We start from the raw sequence: 23,184 nt of genomic DNA on the forward strand, positions 1-23,184 counted from the left end.
GGTGGACACTAGTGTGGTCAGGTGTTGTGATTTTTATTATTTCTAAACGATTAAGGTATTTGGCATGTTTAACCAGACGCACCTCTTCAGGGTTGGAGTTCAGCTGCGTGGAGCAGGCGCGGTAGCCCTCCAGCGCCTCGGCGTTGCTCGGGTCCAGCTCTAGAGCCTTCTGATACGTGCTCAGGGCTTTTGAGTGTTGCTGCATGCCCTGCACATTTTAATCACTGCCTTAGTGAAAACTCTTAACTCTCTTAATAACACGGTTACTCTGTTGACGAAATTTAATTATTTAAATAACCGTGGACCCATAACCCAAGAGGACTTACTAATCTCCATACTACAGATCGTAGCTCTGATCAGTACAGAGTACTAAAAACCGACCTCAATAGTATGTAGTATTACATATAATTACAAAGTTTATAAGTTTAGTTTATTGAAATCGGTTACCAGAATTACTACTAGTTTGCCACTATACGGGACTTGACACAGGAGATAATAAAAATCGGTTCTCACTACTTAAAGTATATTGAAAGACGCCTTGAACTGGAGAATAGCAAAATCAACCATTAAAATAATTGCTCCTTATAATAAAATTTAGGCGTTATTAATTTAACTTTAGAGAATTATTAATATAACGCCATTTTGAGATAAAATTTAATATAACGCAATTTTTGAGATAATACTATGTTAGTTGTCAAGTGCGATATGTAGAACACCTTTTTTCCGACCATTGCTTATCATAGAAAATAGCGTAGCTTTGATAAGTTGCGGCTTGAAATGTAAATCAAATTAGTCACAAAAATAGCTATTTGGTACTCCTCGCGACATCTGGCGTACCAATAGGCACTAAATACCCGACTACGATGTCTTGTATCGCGCTTAGCAGTCCTGTTGATATATTACTAAGAACATACAATTCTAAAATTGGCTATGTCCGAATTGGGTTGATGATTAAGAACAACAACTCAACGTCAACTAATAAGTTATTATATGCTAGATTCCTAAAATAGCACAATATATATCGTCGCCTTAGTTTCTTACGTTTGCGTATCTTATATGGCAAAACTTTATATTTATTTTATTTTTTTTATTAAGGGGGTTAATTTCGATGTATTACTTTAAGAATAGGTAAAAACCAGTGTGTGAACATTAAGGATGTGTGATGTGATAAAAATTTGAATATATAATTCTGTCAGGTTTGATACGTATCAAATGCCTACATAGGCATCTTCACAAATGCACAAATGATCTACTCACCCCGTCTCTATTCCTATCCTAAAAAAACGCACTGATTTGAGGGTAGGACACTCCCCGTTTTAACGTTTTCTATTGCAACTACGCCGCGTTTATTGTCCAACGGCAATACGGAAAAATCATTTTCACGGAAAATCATCTGAGCACCTCATGTATCTGTGAGAGACCAGTGTGGGCGGCGCTACAATCCCCTAACACCTAGGCATACGCATAAAGACGGCATATCTACCGAAGGAACAGATCAAGGTCAGTCAGTGCGTTCACCCTACCCCATTTTGGCCCCGCCAAATCCACTTTTTGCATTTCAGTAACTTTGTGCTTTAAGATACGAGTTTGAGTAAGTAAGGCGACGATATTGAGTTCACCTTCACTGTCATTTAATTAATCCATGCCATCTGTCTCCAAATTATGGGAGATAAATTCACATACCTGCAAAATCTTGCCCTTCCGGATCCAGCCCTTAATAAACTTAGGGTCGAGTTTGCAGCACTGTTCGCAGTCTCTAAGGCCAAGATCGAAGGCAGCCAGCTTGGTGTAGCAGGCGGCGCGGTTGGAATACAGCTTGGGGTCATCAGGGTTGCGTTTTATGGCCTCGGTGTAGTGCTTTACTGCTGCGCTATAGTCACCTGAGGGTAGTGGGTTATAATTAAATGCGTGGCTTATTCATTGTTTTCATCAGCGTGAATCAAAACTGATCTATTGCTGTCACCACTATTATTATTTTAATATAATATAATAATAATAGTTATCTTTTTGGAATGGGAGTACATGTTTGCCTATGAGTGAGTTTCATGTGTCCACTAAGTGGCAACTGGCTTACGAGATGCACAGATGGTTCATACATTTTAAAGCAGAACCTACAAATTGTTACTGACAGTCTGATGGAGACACAATATCACCCACATATAGTATGTCAGTACTTCAAGCACTGACATAAACTCAGGGCACATCTATGAATGCCATCAAGCATTCATGGAGGTATGTATACAAAACCACAACTCTACAGTGGATTAAAGGACACAGCGGCTCACGTGGCAATGACGCAGCAGATGAACTAGCCAGAAAAGGGTCGGAGACGGACGCTCGCTGTAGGACCAGAACCCATAGTGTCCCTCCCCTACCAATGGTCCAGAACAACTATACACAAAGGTACAAAAACTTCACATAATAATACATGGACCACCCTTACGGCTTGTAGACAGGCGAGGGAAGCACTCCCAACGCTCAATGCCAGTCTATCACGAATATTAATTAAACTCAACAGGCAAGAGCTTCGCACTCTAACTGCCGCCCTAACAGGTCATGGTCCATACAATAAACACCTTTTCAATTTAGGTATCACAGACAGTCCTCTATGCAGAGCGTGCATGGAGGGGGAGGAAACGGCTGCGCACATCCTACTACAGTGCTCCGGCGTGGCCAACTACAGGCCACTGCCAAGGTCGCTCTCCAAAGTCTTCAGCAAACCGAGGAGGCTGCTGAGATTCCTGGAGGAGCTTGGGTGGCACGAGTAGGACCCTGCACCCACCGCACGCAAAATAGGCGCCTTGACGTCGAGCTGCGGACACCAGCCCGTTACACCAAGTACCAAGTACCAAAATCCTACCTAATGCACTCACTATTGGCAAATCGATGTTGGCCTGCACACAGAGGTCTCGGGTTTGAATCCTGGGTCCGGAAAAATATTTGTATGGTCTACATTTATTTCTCTCGTGAGTGTCTCTTTCTTTAAGGATTCTACTTATTAATGATGGTTTATTTACCTTTTTTGAAGTATTCGTTGCCCAACTCTTTCTCCTGCTCAGCTTTAACAGGATCAATGTAAGCTTTTCTCTCCTCCTCCACTATTTTGCGCTCAACTTCACTTAGCAGTGTTTTTATTTCCGGAGTACGGTGTTCTGACATTGACTTCTCATAGTATGTCTTTGCTAACTTCCATTGTTCCATCTTTTTGTATGCATTACCTAAAATAATTTAACTTTAGGTTATAATTACTTATTCACGAGTTCATTGTTTATGCAAGACACAGCAAGGTAGTGCGAATGAATTTGAAGAATTTAATTAGATTTGATATTGAAGAAAAAAAAATCAGATATTTTTCTTGCAAAATTGTTAATATGAAAGACCTTACTTAGTATATTTCGACTGCTTAAAGGTTTTTACCACATAAGTGACATTTTCCACAAAAAATCTCCAAATTATGTACCAGTTGCAAGAAATTCACCATCTTTCTGCAGATAAAACTCTTATTAAGTTTATAGCTTTTTGTAATTGAGTTTCACGTGCAGAGAGATAGTGATTTTCTTACCATAGCTATGAAAATTAAACACTGTGGAAAACGTCACTTCTGTGGTTTTACCTTTAAACAGACGATATGTAAAAGCCTAAATATGCTTGCATGTCACCGTCCCAGGAAATTTATAAGACATTCCATAATGACGTATGGGACATTTTGACACCTTTTTTCTTGAATTTTAGGTAATTTATCCCTAACCATTGGTTAATTAGACTTAAAATGAAAATATGATGAAGCCAGATATGCAATTTAACTGCGACTATTTATTTACATCAATTTATGACATTATTTATACTCAAAACTTTTAATTTTCTAAGTGTCACGGGTGGGACACTCACGACACCCGCCTGTTTGAGTTGACGGCTTCATTGCCAAGACAAGACAAACTATTAATAATTTGTTCAGCAAGTTTTTCATATGAGATAACTTAAATGTTAAAGTTCTATTTTATATATACACTTAATTAATAACTTTGATAAATTTTAAGGAAGTTAATTAAGTTGTGACGGGTGGGAAATGATTTTGTGACGGGTGGGACGAGTTACAATTGAATACACAGAATTAATAAAATTACACTGTTTAATGAGATTCATCATTAGTAAGCAAATATTTTATAATTTTTGTGTTATTAAGACATTTTAACATAAAAAGAAACAGAATTAAAGAACTGATACAGTAATCCTATTATTTTTCTTGAAATACTGTCTGCGACGACGTGAATTCAAAGTCACGCATGTAGAATGCGTCAATAATTTTGAACAATCCTGCGGCATCCTTGAAGATTATGTATCATATCAAAATATATCAAATTTTAGAAGTTTTGCTCGAATATATAGTTAAAACTAGTGGAGACAGACTTTCCATGAATTTCCTGATATTAAAAACCATCAGGAAAAATGCTGTGACTTTTTAATTGTCTTTTTTTATGTATTAAAATGTCTTAATTATATATAAGATTTATAAAAAATTTGCTTACAAATAATGGATCTACATAAAAACAGTGTATTTTTAAAAATGCCCAATTGTCACAATTTGACACATCAAATGTCAAACTCCGAAATTAAAGCGAATGCTACCTAGTACACATCGTAAAAACTCGAATCCATGAAAATACAAACATCTATTCAAAATAAGACCGTTTAGAAGTGTGTCCCACCCATCGCTGTGACGGGTGGGACAACCCATCGCTGTGACGGGTGGGACACACTTTCGAATCTTTTTCATTCTCATTTCTTTCATTTCTTTTTCATTACATTCCTATTTACGAGCACAATGCCCAACCAAGCCAAAATAAGGGTCATTCCCTTAACATAATTGTTACTTTTAAAAAACAAATGCCAATAAATTTCATATTTATTGGTTAAAATAAAAATATATAATATGTTTCATTGTGACGGGTGGGACTTGCAATCAGTATTTATTGAAGCTTTAACAACTCCTCACCATATATACTTCCACTTGTAACTGTTTTAAAATTCGTAAATTGTATATATGCGAAAATTGTTGCTTACATTAAAGGAAAAAATGCTTCATATATAGATTTTAAGACTTTTGTGGTTATTCACTAAGTGATAATCATAAAAATGCTTCACTATAGACGATAGACCTATCGCTGCGTTAATGAAGACAAAAAATACAGTAATTGTACAATATCCGAAAAATCTCATTTATTTCTAATGACTTGATTTATTGGGTGTATTCTAGTATCATATCTAGTATCTAGTATCATACAATTAAAACCAAATTGTGGAACTTATTTTTTTGGAACAGCGGTGTCATTTTCGCTGGAATGACCCAAGAGCATAATGTGATAATGATATATTATAACTATTAACTTAAAGATTCATATTTAAGTTTTTAGAAAGGGGGCAGGGTGTGATGCTAATATACAAGCTATACACATCCCAACATTCTCTCAAATGTAAAGAACAATATGTAACGTAGCTTACCAATCCTAGTGAAAGCTTTAGCTATTAGCTTAAAGTCAGCCCTGTTCTCTCTACCAATATCAATTGCCTTCTCACATTCTTTGATACATTTCTCATACTCCTTCTGTTCAAAGTACACAGCCGCCATATTTGTTAAGAAAGTCATATCTGTAGGATCAAATTCTATGGCTTTTTGGTAATGTTTCAGTGCATTTTCAAAATCTTTTTTCTTGTAGTAGTCATTTCCTAGATCTTTCTCATGTAATGCCTTTCTACGGTTCTCTGGGAGGTCATCGTACTTTGGTTTTGGTGGTTCCTCTGGCTTTGGAGGTGCTTCTGTTGGTGGTTTCCTTTCTGGTGCTGGTGGGTCTACATCCATGGGAGAGCCAAGATCTAGTCCGAGCATGACACTTAATGTTGTAAGTACTCTTTTGTCTTGCATTTTAGAATCTAAGCTTTGAATATCAAATGGATTTTGAGCTAGTTTCTGTGAAAAGAAAACATGAACTTGTAATCTTTTTGTCACTTTAGAAACATCACAATGACTTTGTAACAAAATTATTACCAGATCGACATAATATGTCATTATAAAAAATCAATTGCTGGCATTGACTTACAAATAAATGGACGACGGGTCTAATACAAAAACCACGAAAAAAATGTCCCAAGTCAACCTATTTAAACGTAGTGACATGTAAAGGAATATGAAAAAGCTAAAACGTTGAATTTAAATTGTACTGTCATCGCAGCACTGTCTAATTTTGCTTGCTTCGCTGTCAGTCGAACAAACAAAGACTAAAGCGTGAATGACGCTCTGTATACGATTTTAACGCCCTATAAATTCGGACACGTTTTAGCGCGGACCCGACGTCCATATCAGTAAGTCAATGATTGCTTGCCATAAATTGTAAAAAAATAATTTCGATGCCAGAAGTATCAATTAATGTAAGGGACATTTTGTCGAAAATGAGTTACACATATCATTGGATTCGGAAGTTCCCGCGATATCGCTTGGTATTATTAAAATTAAGGAATGCCCAGTGGTTTAAAATATAGCATATCCCTTATATTAAAAAAAAAAAAAATTTAAAAATATGTTTACTTGTGCCTTACATTACTAATATTTTATGTGTAAACCGTGCATAGTGTAAGCGGGAAGAGAAATAGAAAATTGTATGTAATTCTACTGTTACGGATCCTTTACAATTTTTATTTCTCTCTTCTTTATTTATGTCTCTCCTCCTGATTACACCATGCTCGATGGTTTACACATAAGATATTAGTAATGTAATTCACAACTAAACATCTTTTTTTTTATGTAAAGGACATGCTATATTTTAAACAACTGGGCATTTCTAAATCTTTTGTTTATAGTATGAAAGAAAAGGAAATTCTAAGGAACTTTGCTCTAGACATAATCAATATTGGAGCAGACAGTCAAAAGTTATAGACAGATTTATAAAAATAAAATCGTTTTTTGACTCTCCTGAAAAACCGTGCATTGTCCCTTACAATAATTGATGCTTGTGGTGTCTAATTGATAGGTGTGTAATTGATAGCAATTATTTTTTTAATATTACTCTATAGCACTAGACATACATTTTTATTTAAATAGTACACCCTAACACTCAATTAATTATGCACAAAATTCATTATCCATAAAGTTATGTAGTAAATATGACAATATTTTTAAAGGCATATATAATAATAATATGGCACACAAATTTCAATGTTAGTTTTAATCTGTGTAATATTTAACACACATATTGTTTATGTTTTTAAATAGCTCAGTTATATTTTCGTATTGCAGGAAGACGATATTTGTCATTTTTATAATAAGTAGGTTAATTCATTAACACACATTTTTACAATGATTATTAAAAAATTTTTTTTTTCCTCTTTTAAATTGCCTGCTGTTGAATCATGTTGTAAGGCTTTTGCGATTGTTATACATTGAAAACAATTTTTTTTTACAAATTATGTATATTATTTGTTTTTTCATACAAACCGATGTTACCATCCTTTATAGGTCCCATGATCATGACTGAGATGGTGCAGTCATATAATATAATTGCAAACTTCCATTAATAAAAAGGAAATCAAAAATAAAACTTTAATGAGTACTGCAGTCTCATGTCTGCTTGGAATTTTTAACAGAGGAAATACTGGATACCAAACTCGTGGTATGAAGAAATCTTTTTCCAAGTTCACATTAGGGTGTTTTTAATTTCAATATCCTCTGGAAGCATTCTAATTAGAAACACTTTCTCAAGGCCAATAGGGCCCTGCAAAAAATTATTTAATTTTTTCTACTTTCGTTTTAATTAATTAATTTTTTGAGTAAACCAAAAATTTGTTTATTCCCAGTAGTTCCATGTGGAACAATTGTAAGCTTAACATGTCATTCTATGTAATTTTAAACTATTTTTATACCTCACTTTTCTTCCACATCAGATCTTTAGAAGTTCATTAACCCCATTTCCAAGATGGACAAATATTTTAAAGAGTCTAAAAATGCAGAACGTGCAATAACAAAAGACTGTATTTTCACTTCTCTCATATTGTTAATGTATGTCTCTCATAGGACATAGTATAGACATATATACTATATAGGTATATTTTGTTTGTAATAGTTGTTAATTTTTTTTTCAAAAATAAATAAAATAACATTAAAATACCTAACAATTGTTAATATTAATTTCCTCGCTTGTTTTCCCTAGTTATGAATCATCCCTGTTACTTAAAAATGTATAAAAAACAAAAATAACTCACCTCTACAATCTTAACATATTCTGGATCTTTCAACCAATCTCTTGTTTGTGGGTTGTTTCTAAGCTTTTCAAACAGCTGCTCCGTCCTCAACTTAGCTTCCTCCGCCTGCTTCTTCACCTCGATCAACCCTTGCGCCAGCTGCGTATTGTTAGGTTCCAGTTCTAGACCTTTCTCGTACGCCGCCATAGCTTCATCAAATTTGCCTAAATAAGCCAAAGCGCTGCCTTTACGTGAATACCCTTTACTCCACGTAGGGTTCAACGACACCGTCCGGTTTGCGTCCTCGAGGGCCGCAGCGTAGTTTCCAGCCTTAGCATGTGCCGCAGAGCGGTTACTATACAAAACGTGGTTTTTAGGGTCCAAAGCTAGACCTTCACTGTAACTTCTGATAGCCTCTTCGTAGTTACCTGACGACAAAGCGGCGTTCCCCTTCTCCTTTAATTGATTTACCTAAAAAAAATATGATAAATATCCACCCGTATCACATACAAATATCCAAAGCATCTTCCTAACCTCTTACCTGCTCCATAATTATTCTGATGATATTAAACAACGATTATTAACTGGCACTAAGGCTAAATTACTGAGAGGAACTAGCTATGTTCGCTTCGCACAAATTGTTATATTTTCTTTGAATACGATCGCAAGCTCTACCAAAATCTAGAAAAGAATGACAATTGAATTTCTTTGACAGTTCAAATTCGAGAAAATTCTCTCAGTGTTTGAACGTTGAGTAGTTGTGGTAGGCCAAAAAGAGAGAACACTATGCAAATAAGTTAAGCTTATATTGTTTTCTCGATTACTTTACAAATTACCTGTATTAAAAGCGCATTGACTACGTTCCATTTCTCTGTCCATAGTGTTTGTAAGCTTTAGATTCAAAAGTTAAAATTTAGCACCGGTTTAGGGCTTATAACTTCTAACGAAGTAGGAAGTAGCAGGTACACAAGAAGCAATCCCGGCAAGCGGTATTTTAACTAATATTCTATGTGTGCGTTCACTACGATTGAATTTATGATATTTTGCGGTCTTTCTTAGGCATTCCTCTTTATACTAATTGCCTTATGTTTTTACCACATAAAACTCAGTAAAATAATACTAAGTATATGGAAACAACTTATGTATTTCTGTAGATGAAATTTTATAATTCTCTTTAAACATAAAAAAGTTATCGACTACTTTTCCTTTGTAAAATATTAAAAACCTTCACAGTAGGAGAAATACTAACCGCGAAAAGCCAAGAAAAATAAAATAAAATAAACTGCTTAGTATTTGAAAAAAATCAGTGCAGTGCGTATTCGAACACTTTTTACTCGTACTTTTTAAATTTTTTATTCTATGGTGGTATGGAAGCGTTTGACAAGTAAGCGTAATATTTTCATTTTACAATTTTCGTCAGTTTTTAATATTTTTGAACTTGAACATTCATTTTATAATCTTGTCTGGACGTGGTATACTCTAAAACCGAATTTAAATCGGCAATTGGTCGTTTCATTTGAGGTGTGTTGTGGGGTTTACGTGCGAACGCTTCTGGAACGCCAATCGCTATTTTGTGTTCGTAATTAGATCCAACGCGTTGTGGGGAATACCTAGGTGTGATCGATGGTGTTTGGGGTCTGCGAGGGGTGATCGCGAGCGCGCATTCCCACGGCGGGTGAGTCAGCGGACGCTCCGTAACCATGGAGACGGATGATGGGGAGTCGTCCAGCAGTGGACCCATGTCCAGCCTGAACAGCCTCTTCTCATTCACCAGTCCTGCGGTGAAGAAGCTGCTGGGCTGGAAACAGGTAAGAACCATTTTAAAAAAAATTATACATGCATTTTTCTCTTTGTTCTGTTGTATTTCGTTACCATGTGTACGAAATATTTTTTACGTAAACTGTAGATAATTTTTTAATTATACTATATATCTAATCTATATTCCTATGTGGTATTGCTTGTATAAAATTTAATATTATTACTGAGATTGTTTAGTTTGTCAATCTCAAGCGTAGATTAAATTAAAGGACTGATGAAGTAGAAACATGCATATTCACACTAGTCAGTAATTAAAATGGAGCAGAGGTTTGGGTTACTGCCAGCTCCAAGTTGTGGAAATACTTAGTCCAATATAAGTTGAAGTAAAATAATTTTTACTGCATTCTTAATTATTTATTGTATTAAAACCTGAGTAAGGGCTTTGTAAACATTCTACTGAGGAGTAGGCTGACAGACATACATTATCTTTGCCATTAATTCATAGTTTTTCAGAATTGTTTGTCTTAAAAATATACATATATAGTCATTGAAATGTAATAAGTCCCTACTTGTATAGAAATTGTTATTAACATACGTGTTTATAAGAAAGAATATTTATTATTAAATTTAGTAAGATCAGGGCACTTAAGGCCTTAGCCATGTTGGAAATTTTCTATAAAAAAAAATATATACAAAATCGACAACATTAACTTAAATTTATAGTCTTCCGGCTTAAAATAAAATAGTATTAACAAAAAAAGAAAAATTGTTAGAGTAGTTTTTCTCTCAATCAGCTTCAAAGTTCAGACTACAAGAACAACAAGTTACAATTTTCGCAAATTTGCATCACGCACTTAAGACAAATTGGTTTTTTGCAAATGTAACAAGAAAATTTCATTTACTGCTTCAATTTGCTTGGACATATATGGCATTACTTCCTTGTAGTTGATGGCTTAGGTTCTGTTGGTGGTCTTGGAGCAGAGTAAGTGATGAGGTCTTACTTAGGTGACAGCTGCTGGACACTATGAAAATAATTCTTTTGCTGACCTGACATCTAAGAGACATATATAAGAGACAATTATATGACAATATAATTGTTTTACTGACAATACGTCTACCAGATCCATCAATAATTACTGACCTTATATCTCATAGACGCCTAACAGTTGTAGCTCTTCAAGTATAATTGCTGTGGCGGCTCTCCCTGCACTGACCGGTAGCGGATACCGATATGTCTGTTAGACATAACATCAGTTGCAGAGGGTTAATACCAAATTATGGGACAAACAAGTTGTGTGTTTGGTGGTAAGCAACACAAGCCACTTATGTGCCTGTCTTTTCACCAGTACTCTTACTTTTAAAAACTGAAACGCGGTAATGCTCATACTACTGCTTGGCGACTGAAAAAGGTAGGGTGGCAGTACCTCTCTGGACAAACTCTCTCACAAGGTGCTCTACTACTAAAATTGATATACTTGATGTATTTTTATTAAAAAAGTTATACAAAATTCACAATCTACAATTCCGCTATATATTTAATTGGTTAGCTTTATCAATACAAAAAAACTGCTGTGGGGGATAAAGATAGACCAGGCAATCTTCTATAAGCAACATGCTTACCCGTAATAGTTGCAGTGCCACTCAAAGCTTTAAATTGCAAAGGTTTGTAGGGCACTGCCAGAGTGCGAGTCTCCCTAAGACAAAAATTTATAGCACCCTTGCCCTCCAAAACCAGAACCCAATAACGCAGGTAGGTATGGTGGCATTACTTCCCTGGACAAATTCTTTCACAAAGAGCACTGTTAGCAATATACACACACACACACACACGCACGCACGCACGCACACAGACACAGACACGCACACGCACACGCACACGCAGACGCACACGCAGACGCACACACAGACGCACACACAGACGCAGACGCACACACAGACGCACACACACGCACACACACGCACACGCGCACACACACACACTTATTTACAAGGTAATTAAAATGTATGCACAGTACATCGAGTATATAATCAGAAATGGAGGCGAAATAAGGGCCATATATTCCTGGTAACACATTAGCGATACAGCTCTTATAAATATCAACTCTCTTTCCACTGACATATAGACAGGCCAACTACTGACCTGTGTGTACGTCTCCGTATATTCCAAAAAATATTCTGTATTTATTGTAATAAAGATAATATCTCTAACTATGGGGGGGCTGTTCTATTCAGTGGTGTGGGAAAAACAGCAAAACATCTAATTACAAAACAAACGGAATCGCATTTCATCGGTAAATTAAATATTGAATATGTAATTTTGCAATTTTCGTCCATTATAGCACAGCTCAAGTTAACTGGTCCTTTTGAAGTGAAACAGTTGACGACACCCGTCAATTGTTTCGAACTCGGGCTAGCCAATCGGAGCGCAGTTGTAACGGTAATGATATGGCAGAATAGTTTTCAAACAAATAAAATGACATTTCGTCTCTGTTTCTGGTTATATACTCGATGGCACAGTACAACAGCAAACTTATGTCTTTGTTCTCATGTATCTTGTAATGTCATTGTTTTTCTTTATTAAATAAATTATTATTATTAAAAGGTTATGCCGCATATATGTGCGGCATAACCTTTTAATGAATCACCTTAGGTGTAACATAAAGCACAATGAGGAAGTACGCAAATGAATAAACTAGCTACTCATTTGTTTCATATCTGTGCAACTACTTTAACATGACCTCTGACTAGTTGATAAAGGTGGTCATGCCATTGTCAGTACCATAACTAACTGTACACTACTTAAAACACTTTTATTGTTGGGTAAGAAATAAATACTATTGAAGACAAAAAGACAGATGGAATTTATGTATGTTAGGTATGTCTTTAGCACTGAAAGTGTTGAAGAATCCACTACTGACTGTGTTCCTAATGGTTCCTTTCTTCTTCTTTTAAATGTTATGGCCCCATCGAAGTAATCGATGATTTCGCCAATGTCGAGTTGAGGAACGCACGCGTTTTAACTTAAAATTTGACCAGTGAATTTCGAGAGAATTCACGAGAGGAGAATCTTCAACAACAGGGAACCTACACAGACTATTACAGAAACAAACTGTTTTTTTTTTTATAAATTTACACAGCACATGCACAAACGCAAGAAAGGGAGAATGGACTAACGTTTGTAGGAAGTTGATATTAACGGTATGGGGGATTTTAGGAGGGAGGATATCATACAGAGAAGTGACGATAGGATATAGTCAAAAACAGGTACTCGAGGGAACCTCTGCCAGACCACACTCGCACAGTGGTCTCGGACACGGATCTTAACCAAAAATACAGGAGTGTTAGCATAAGCGAAGGCGAATAATTGCGTAGGTAATATTTTTCGGGATCGACTTCCTAGTGAAGAACCAAGGTTTAGAGGGTAGATCAGGTTGGATTTTGCCATAAAATTTACCCACAGTTTTGCAGGAAGATAGCCAACGAGAGTACCAGGAATTTCAAACATCACACAAGTTATCTCTACATTCGAATCGCGAATGCTAAATTAGCTATAATAAGTAGGCAAGAGGCAGTTCTCTTAGGATTTTTGTCTTTTTTTAGAGTAGTATCTATCTATGCTGCTTGATCATTGTTTTCTTCCTGTAGTTTTAGTTTACTGAATAAAATATTCAAGTTCATGCTCAAGCTTCAGAAGAGGAGTATTTGCCATGATCTTTAGACAAGAATGGAAGGGAAGAAAAATGCACTATTAAATGAAACGTTTCTAGTGATATAAAAAAACAAATTCTTCTTAGGTGAATTCGACCTACAAATGAGTAGTAGTTTTAATTAAAGTGACGATACCAAGTGTAATTTGATTACCAACAAAATAAAGAAAAGATAGGTGATTGGAAAATGGGTTTTTGTTCAGGGTTTCTTTAACCCGGTAACGCTGCTACATATACTTATAGATCTATTGTGATCTCCATTGAGAAAAGCGCCGTACGAGCAAATATTTGTAAATGTATAAAACACAAATGTCACAACTAAATATTAACGGATACGGAAGCGGAAGTGCTAAGAAATACTGTAAAGAAGTCAATAAAATAGTTTCCAACAGGGCTTGTTTTTGGTTTCATATTATAAGTGCATTTATTACACAACACTGAACTATTAAAAGACGCGCGCTCCACCGCCAATCCGCACTGGCGCCTGATCCATCGCGAACACAGACATGTGATCGCGAACATTGTAAACTTCCGTATAAAGTTCCGTTACAAAAGTTGCGGAAGCAGAAGCAAGACAGCCCAAATAAAAATAATAAAGACACTTTTGTCAAGTACCATTATAACCAATATCAAATAACTATCATACAGAGATCGTATTACAATGGTTATTATGACAAGTTTTCATGCCATTTGTGCGCTAGAGTTCTTGGTATTACATTCAATAAACTGACTAATGCAATATATGTTTTTTATGTTACGATTTGGTATTTTAAGTAGTATAGCCTGATAAGTGTTTCACAGAGCAACTGCCACGAGTTTATCTCTCAATTTTTCTGTCGAACCTGCCTTTTTTGTTACATTGTGTATATAAAAAGCGTTTTAGTTAAATTAGTTATTATCCAAATTAGAATTGAACTTCGTATTGCAGCTTATATAATAAATAAAGTTAAAATAGAATTGAAAAGCTTAAAGTACGATAAGGAAAACAAAATTAGTGTCTTGATCATTATTTTTTTTAATGTTACTGTACAAAATTATGTCACTTTATTATGCTGACTTCCCACGGCTCCACGGGCCGTACCGCGCGATCTCGTGCCCACGCGGCGTGGGAAGTGCCGGTTCGCATGTATGGGCCCGTGGCGTGAGCACGCCCGTACATATCAGCGTGGAGCGGCGTAGCCCGTGTCTTCACTGACCGTGGGAAGCCGCCTGTAGAGGGAATGCGTTCTACTTGGATCTCACTCAGAACTGCCATGTTAAGCCACCTTTTTCTATTAAATAAATAACACTACTATTCATCACGATAGATAAGTAGGTAAATTGTGATGGATATATTTATCCTTATTAGGTCCTAGCTTCTGCCTAATAGTACTACTACACAATTAGTCAATAACTAAATGTGGGTAAAAAAAGATATTATTGTACAAAACCAATAAATTATTATTGATAATGTAAAATAATTTTAAAAGTTTTTGTTAAAACTATAGTTTTACCATTCAAAACTGTAGTTATAGCATCCCTTTTCGATTCGTTCCAGAATCTAATTAGTGAAACTGGATTTATTTATCTTTCCACGAAATTTGTACTAGGCTCCTGGGAATATCGGTAATAAGAAAAACACCTTTTTGTTATCATGTTTTGACGTTATACACAAAATGCTTTTCATTCATTGTTGTATTTGGTCTCTGTGAGTCATTTGTTTTTTTGAACTTTATTTTTGGACTTCTTCCGACATTCTATGTTACATTCCATTATTAAGGTTCAACTTATAATGAAAAAATGTGGTATATCGTTCGTTACGCCACAAAAGGACGTACCTTATAATTTTGACGAAAACCAATTATTCACGTCACAACATTCGAGATATAAAAAACGTTGAAATTTTTTTTTGGGACTGTATGGGGGAACTCTAAAACGTCGCTAGAAACAGCGCAACGGCCCTAGGGAATATTTTGTCTTTTTTTTTCTATAACATAAAAAAGATTGAACTAAAATTTTTATTGTTGACTTGTCATGTAAAGTTTGTAGTTTAATCCTCACCTGATGTTAGCGGCGATGCTATAGTATGAAAATAGGAGATGTAGCGATGGAACTCTACATTTGCTGCACCTGTGAAATCTATTGTTAGAGAAAACTCAGGTTTACATTACCTTATACTAAAACGGACCAGACCTGTACTCTCGTTCCCCGTCTGACGTCCGTCCAAAACAATTACTGTGAAATAAATAATTCTCGACTAAGTTAAAAGATGCATGATGCGAATGAAGCTTCATATGTGACATTGTGTTTTGATTTGGTCGACTAGTACTTATTTGACAGTAAGGGCGCGTTCCCACTATGTCGTGACGTTTTATTTATCGTTGGACGACTGTCGCGCTAGCCTGTTCCCGTATCACGACTATTTGTCGTGGCTGTGTCGTGGTCGATTATTTTATCGTTGAATGAGTGTCGTGTCCAGCTGTTCCCATTAGATCGTGACGACAATTTATCGTTTCACGGAAGCCATCTTGTCGTTTGCACGACAGAGTCGTTTGATGCACTGCAGTTGCTTCTATGTTATTTTGGAAACCAGTAGTGTGTTTTCGCTCCCTTGTGAAATGGATGAAGATGAAATTATAATAATGTATTACTATTTAAAAAGGCGGAAGAGGAAACAAACGAAGAAAAGAAAGTTTTGGGTGTACATCCAATGTTATTAATGAGGATTCCATTACGATTATGTCAAACGTTTATAGATTAACTGAAATGTGATGAGAGATAATTTTGGGACTATTTAAGAATTTAATATTTTGTAATATGTATAATTAAATTTGTCCAATACTCAATTCTCAACAAATATATAGTTCTGGTATTAATGGGTTTTAACCCGATTTAAACCCGGCGTTAACAAAGCCCCGGGTTAAATCCCGGGCTCATCATGGCTACGACCCAACGCTAGTGCAAAGCGAACCGAGGACGCGGGGTATGAGAGGGGAGAGTGGCAAGCAGAACACGTGCAGCCAACGATGAATAAATTGTGACGACAATAGTAGCTGCGACTATCTGTCTTCACGTTTTTATCGTGTCGTGTTATTTATCGTCTGACGACGAAAAAATCGTGAACGACAGTTAATCGTGTCGTTCTATATGTGAACAACTTCATTTAAATATACAAGCCACGACACTGGGGAGAGTCACCAGGGTCCCCTTGGCCATACCCCCTGGGGATCTTTGCGAACACAGCAGTCTGTCGTCACGACATAGAGGGAACGCGCTCTAATTGTTAAGAACGGATGTCGGGCAGGGAACGGTAGTAGACCCCCCGGAACGTCGCTGTTTGGAGTCCTTAACAGTATCACTAAAGACTTCTTGAATATTATTTAGTAGCAGTAGAGCTCCTCGTGTAAGAGTTCATCCAGGGAAGTACTTGCCATCTTACCTATTTCTACCGCCAAGCAGTAATGTCAGCGTTACTGTGTTCTGGTTTTGATGTAAGGGTGCTGGTAAAATTACGGGCACATGGGACTTGTCAACTTATGTCACAGGGTGATGGGCACAGTGTCAGTGCCCCTCATATCTTTGCGATTTAAAGATCTGAGTGTCACTGCAACTGTTATGGCCAGGCGTGTAGCTCACCATCAGGCGCACGACTTGTTCGTCCCGTCACTTGATATTAGAATATAAATTATAAATTGAATGTCGACCAGTTTTAAACTTTTGAAATTCCAATTGAGATAGTTAGCTTGTAATGAGCATTCCATAATTAATTACTCGAGTATTGCACGTTATAAAACTCGAGTATACGGCCTACATAAACATATTTGTCAATTTTGATATTAACTAGCAGTGTAATACTGAAAAGATAGCTTTCAAAGTAATCAAATATTACGTATTCGACTGTGGAATGTTTATTTCTGATGAACATTCCCGATATACAGGGTGCCCCAGGGCTACACACGAGAGACATGGAGGGAAAGTACTTTAAATATTGTACATTACTTTTTTAATAAAAGGTGTAATTGAACGGTGTTCCTTTAGTTTAAGATAAGATGACACATGAGAAGAATTAATCCTTATAATTTTATTTTGATTATACAAAATGCACGTTTCATTTTTATTTCATATTTGGTGGATTCGATTTCCTGGTGAGGCAAGTAACTTTTTAAAAATCTTTAATTACATAACTTCACGCCTCTTTCTCGCCTCATCAACATTGTATCAATGATTTTATACACGCTCGTCGATTGAAGGTACTCTTGACTTGATCTTTCTTTAGGAAGTCCTCAGTTTGGTCTTGTTTAGTTTGCCCTGGTCGGACCTTACCAACTCGCTCGCTTATACGTGCCTTGTAGATCTGTTTCGTCATTATACTGTTTAACTGTTTTCGTAGCCGAACGGTCACCATACTGGACTGCCAAGCAGAGGTCCCGGGGTCTGTTCCCGGGCCGGGAGAAATATTTGTATTGCCTACATTTATTCCTACCGTGTGCGTTAATATTATGTTCTATTAGATACAGACGAACCTGTCGGTAGTAAGATCCAGCGCCGCTCAGAGTTTTAAATCGCTAAGATCTGAGGGGCACTGCCACTGCGCCCGACACCCTGAGACATAAGTTGAAAAGTCCCATGTGCCTATAATTTCACCAGTAATGCTTACATTTCTGCTTGGCGGCAGAAATAGATGTAATTCCCTAGACGAACCTTTCACAAGAAGTTTTCCTGCACTATAGCTATATCCTCTATTTTTGCCACTACATCTTTCTCGCGGACGTCGTCGTTGCGAAAGATATTCATGAATGAAAATAGTCTTGTATAATACCTACGCACCACGTATTGACTTATGAGTCAATGTTCAATGATATGAACTTCTGAGAATGATGAGTCACCAAATGTTGTTTACCAGGATTTGGTTTTTATTTACTCTCTGCTCAATATAAAGCAATTATGAGTTTTTTGTTATTACATTTCTCTTGTAATAATACCCGTAGTGTACAAATATATATTTTATAAACCTGCACAATAGATAACTCACACGACATTTAAACTTGTTCCAAAATTAATCACTGTTGTGTGTATTGGTGCTTTTGACTGGTGCATTATTAGTATCTGGAAAATTCTAACAATATCTTCCAACCAACTTCAGATTAGAAGAATAATCATGTTAAATGTGCAATGATGGCCATATGGGAGAATAGATGTTTTGCGTTGAGTTCGACGGTTCGACACATGATATGGCATGTGCCTATGAGTTTAATTTCTAAATTATAGCACTTCCGAATTTTTTTGTGTGATTTCTGAATATTTAGTAGTATAATACTTCTACTTAATGGTGACGGAAAGCCAGAGATGGGCAACTGCTCGGGTTTTAACCCGGCGTTTTGTTAATGCCGGATTTAAATCGGGTTAAAACCCATTAACGCCCGGAAGTGTTTGCAACTAAATATTAGTAATTAAATCGAGTTTTATAAACACATAATGATATTAATTACTGCTTGCCCACGTAATTTTTGCCTTTATATTGAATCTGTTCGTTTTTGAAATGTATCGATACAAAAAATCTTTAGATCGTATACCGTTGAATCGGTTTTCATAAAAATTTGAATAGTGCATCTCTAGTAATAAGTCAAGTAGTGCCACCTTTCTATTTCTGCCGCTGAGCAGTAATGTGAAATTACAGGCACATGGGACTTGTCAACTTATTTATGTCTAAGGATGACGGATGTAGTGGCAGTGCCCATAACATCTTTGCGATTTAAAGCGCTCTGAACGGCACTGTTATGCAACTGTTATGAATACGCGTGTCGCTTACCACCAGGCGCACGTCTTGTTCGTACCGTTACTTAGTATTGTATAAAAAAAGATACAAGAATATTATAAAAATGAATCATGAAGGAATACTAACATTTTTCAGGGCGATGAAGAAGAGAAATGGGCGGAGAAGGCTGTCGACAGTCTGGTGAAAAAACTGAAAAAGCGGAAAGGTGCAATTGAGGAGCTGGAACGAGCGTTGTCCTGCCCCGGAACGCCCTCCAAGTGCGTCACGATTCCACGATCGTTAGACGGTCGGCTACAGGTTGGTCTATGTTTATTTCTAAACAACTCCGACCTTCTTTTGTTTCGCTACTCGATTTTTTTGGATTCCGAACCGACTGTGGTCAAAAACAAGTTCGGAAACTAAATTCTGTTCCAATTACGTCTACGTTTATTAGGAGTAGAGCTGAATGCGTGTTATTAATAAAAATGTTTTAATGACTATTTATAAGGTTGCGCTTACGATTTATGGTATTCTCCTTTTAAATCACTTAGAATTCTTGTGTAGACAGAGCTACCACAAAGCTCATAAAACTGGATTATTGTGTGAATCTTTTATATCCATCGTAAATCACCGTCAACGAACTCTGGACGGAATTTATCTGTTTTTTTTCTCTGTCTTTGTTTATTAACTGAACTAGTTTCGAGTAACGGTCCCCAACCTTCAACACATCCAAATGGAAATTTGCAACAAAAAAAAACGGATGAAATATCTTGGCGCACTCCAAATGGACATCGAACCCGGATCTTTTGCTTGCGGGAACTCAACTTTTTTCACATTCTGTTTTGCAAACTAGTTCATTTGCTTTTTAATAAGGTTGTAAATTAGCATTTATAATTTAAAAGTTTTAGACATCAATCAAACAAGAAACGGTTAGTCTAGCAAATGACTTCTGAACCATAATTCGAAAGAGACACTCCTTCTTGATGCAGCGGCTGCCAACAGCCTCCTGACCGTAGTAGCTGACAGAGTTGACGGTCAATTTCTTGAACGTGTTGAAATCGTGTACTAACATAGTTAATAAGTTTGTTGCTAATTAGATACGGATTGTATTCGAATGTAAATACTTCTTACTATTGTTCTCAGGTGTCACATCGCAAAGGGTTACCCCATGTGATTTACTGCCGCGTTTGGCGTTGGCCTGATCTCCAAAGCCACCATGAGCTTAAACCCCTGGAGATTTGCCAGTACCCCTTCAGCGCGAAACAAAAGGAAGTATGCATCAACCCTTACCACTATAAAAGAGTGGAAAGCCCTGTTCTGCCACCTGTTTTGGTGCCTCGGCATTCCGAGTTCGCGCCTGGACATTCCCTGCTGCCTTTCCAAAGGACCACCGAACCGGCGATGCCTCACAACGTGTCCTACTCGGGATCAGGTTTTCCCCCATCGGCAAGTTCTGAACTTCCTGACACTCCTCCACCGGCGTATTCACCTCCTTCTGATGACACAGAAACTCCGGGAGAAGTGGCTCCAGTCTCCTACCAAGAACCTTTATATTGGGCTACAGTAGCGTACTACGAGCTAAACTGCAAGGTCGGAGAGGTCTTCCACTGCAACTCCCATTCGGTAGTAGTGGACGGTTTTACCGACCCCTCGAACAATAGCGACAGATTCTGCCTCGGACAACTCAGCAACGTGAACAGAAATTCGACCATAGAGAACACAAGACGCCACATAGGAAAGGGTGTGCATTTTTACTACGTGGGCGGCGAAGTTTACGCCGAGTGTTTGTCGGACGCGGCGATTTTCGTACAAAGTCGAAACTGTAACCACCATCATGGATTCCACCCTTCGACTGTATGCAAGATACCACCCGGTTGTTCTCTGAAGATATTCAACAATAGAGAGTTTGCACAATTGTTGTCCCAAAGCGTGAATCACGGTTTCGAAGCCGTGTATGAATTGACAAAGATGTGCACGATTCGAATGTCGTTCGTTAAAGGCTGGGGAGCGGAGTATCACCGTCAGGATGTAACGTCTACCCCTTGCTGGATTGAGATACATCTCCACGGTCCTTTGCAGTGGCTCGACAAGGTCCTCACACAAATGGGTTCCCCGCACAATGCCATCTCGTCCGTGTCTTAATAAAGTTCAAATCTGGTATTAATTTCAATCTCACAAAATTCACTATTTCCCGCTGCATTTTTTTTATCTAGGTTTTTTGGATTAGCAAATCATGTAAGATTTTTTCTTTTACATCGATTAAGCGTACTTTTTTATTACAACTTTGGACAAGAGTGATACTTTATGGTCACATTCGAGCTAATAAAACAAATCCCAAACTAAACACTTCGACCCCTCCTACGTAAAGTATCGTATGTCGAAGTTGCCAAGTTTACAGGGGAGCGTTTTAAATTTCTGAATTCACTGAAATAAGCATAATACGTGACTTTAGCATTTCTCAGTTTTATTCGGCAAAGCTCGTTAATCACATAGAATATTATAAAATTCTAGATATCGGTTAGATGATCACTCTATGTGAGTAACGAGTGAATTCAGAACTTTAAAATACTCCCGTGTAAACTTGGCAATTTCGACATACGATCCTTTACGTAGGAGGGGTCGACTTATTATCTTATCTTCTAACATCAAAACTTAAGCGTACTTCAAGTACTTAAACCCCTTTGCAATTTACCATGCAGCATACCAGTGCCTCTAACCTAACTCAGGAAAAAACCCCAATTCCATAGAAACGGCATCTCAATGTGTAGCTCAAATTAAGTGTCCAACTTAAGTAAGACGTTTACTCTTAAGTGTAATTTTAAATAAAGACATACGTTAAGATTATAACATACTCGTCGAACTTTATGACAAGGTATAAAGATATTATTGATGTAAATAATGCTTTCGGATTATATTATATACGAAATTGTGCTTTGCTTGATGAATGAATTTTAGATGGAAAATTTCTAATGAACGACGTAGAAAGGTTGGCTTTAGACAATGGTACAACGGCGCTGTAGTTACTTTTGAAGTCATTTTCTAATCATTTGAAATTGATTTATACTTTTAACCAGTATCCATCAACAGTCGTAAGGAACCAGATTAAGGAGTCCCCCGTCATAAGGAGGCAGATCACAATATGCTAATACTATGAGTTCACGGAACTAATCAACTTATATCCAAGTGGAAGTTCTTAGTTTGTAGAATGTCCGTTAATTGGTTATTCGTAAATATTTTGTTATGTTAAAGGACATCACACATTGTCGTGTTCATTTCAAGAACATTGTGTTAAAAAGACGATAAAGAAAGCATTTTCAAGTTTCTATTATACGCAACAATGCGTCTTCTATTTGTCTATAGTAAAAGTTTTTTTTTGTAAAATTGTTATTACAAAATATATTTGATATTATATTTAGTAATAAAAAAATACATTAAATTATATAAATTATAAGACATTGATTTCTACGTATATTTTAGCTTAGGTTTTAGACAATGCAATTTTAATTGTTTTTGTATTTTATACATATTGTGGAATAACATTTTCTAAGAATTTTGTGCCATTACATAAAGACAACATCGCGTGTATGGTATCTTTATACAAAAGATACACGAAAAAAGATAGTTTGCAAAGAGATGGTAGATACATTAAGTATTTTTTTAGGAGTAAGATAGAATATGTTAATGCCACAATATATTTGATGTAGCCATTTAAGAATAGTATGTGTTCTTCTGTTTAGAGTAATGAATAAGTAGATG

General features: G+C 36.6%; 2 protein-coding genes across 2 annotated transcripts in view; one reads left to right on the forward strand and one right to left on the reverse strand.

The window, feature by feature from the left end:
- LOC113226333 (stress-induced-phosphoprotein 1-like) overlaps nt 1-8,878 on the reverse strand; it is a 23,038-nt gene extending 14,160 nt beyond the window's left edge. The window contains exons 1-6 of the mRNA XM_026458919.1: nt 8,771-8,878; nt 8,251-8,700; nt 5,500-5,965; nt 3,018-3,218; nt 1,684-1,880; nt 10-208 (exon numbers count right to left, since the gene is read on the reverse strand). Of these exons, the coding sequence (XP_026314704.1) occupies nt 10-208; nt 1,684-1,880; nt 3,018-3,218; nt 5,500-5,965; nt 8,251-8,700; nt 8,771-8,779 (1,522 nt within the window). The 5' untranslated portion in view covers nt 8,780-8,878. The remainder of the gene's footprint in view (nt 1-9; nt 209-1,683; nt 1,881-3,017; nt 3,219-5,499; nt 5,966-8,250; nt 8,701-8,770) is intronic.
- A 968-nt stretch (nt 8,879-9,846) lies between these two features.
- Nucleotides 9,847-21,775, forward strand: LOC113226372 (protein mothers against dpp). Its single transcript, XM_026458977.1, has 3 exons — nt 9,847-10,037; nt 19,585-19,746; nt 20,572-21,775. Exons 1-3 carry the CDS (start codon nt 9,930-9,932, stop codon nt 21,568-21,570), a joined length of 1,269 nt encoding a protein of 422 aa, XP_026314762.1. The 5' UTR covers nt 9,847-9,929; the 3' UTR covers nt 21,571-21,775.
- Nucleotides 21,776-23,184: the final 1,409 nt, after the last annotated feature.

The sequence above is a fragment of the Hyposmocoma kahamanoa genome, unplaced genomic scaffold, assembly GCF_003589595.1.
Source record: "Hyposmocoma kahamanoa isolate Upper Pololo Valley unplaced genomic scaffold, ASM358959v1 190, whole genome shotgun sequence".
Lineage (NCBI taxonomy): Eukaryota > Metazoa > Arthropoda > Insecta > Lepidoptera > Cosmopterigidae > Hyposmocoma > Hyposmocoma kahamanoa.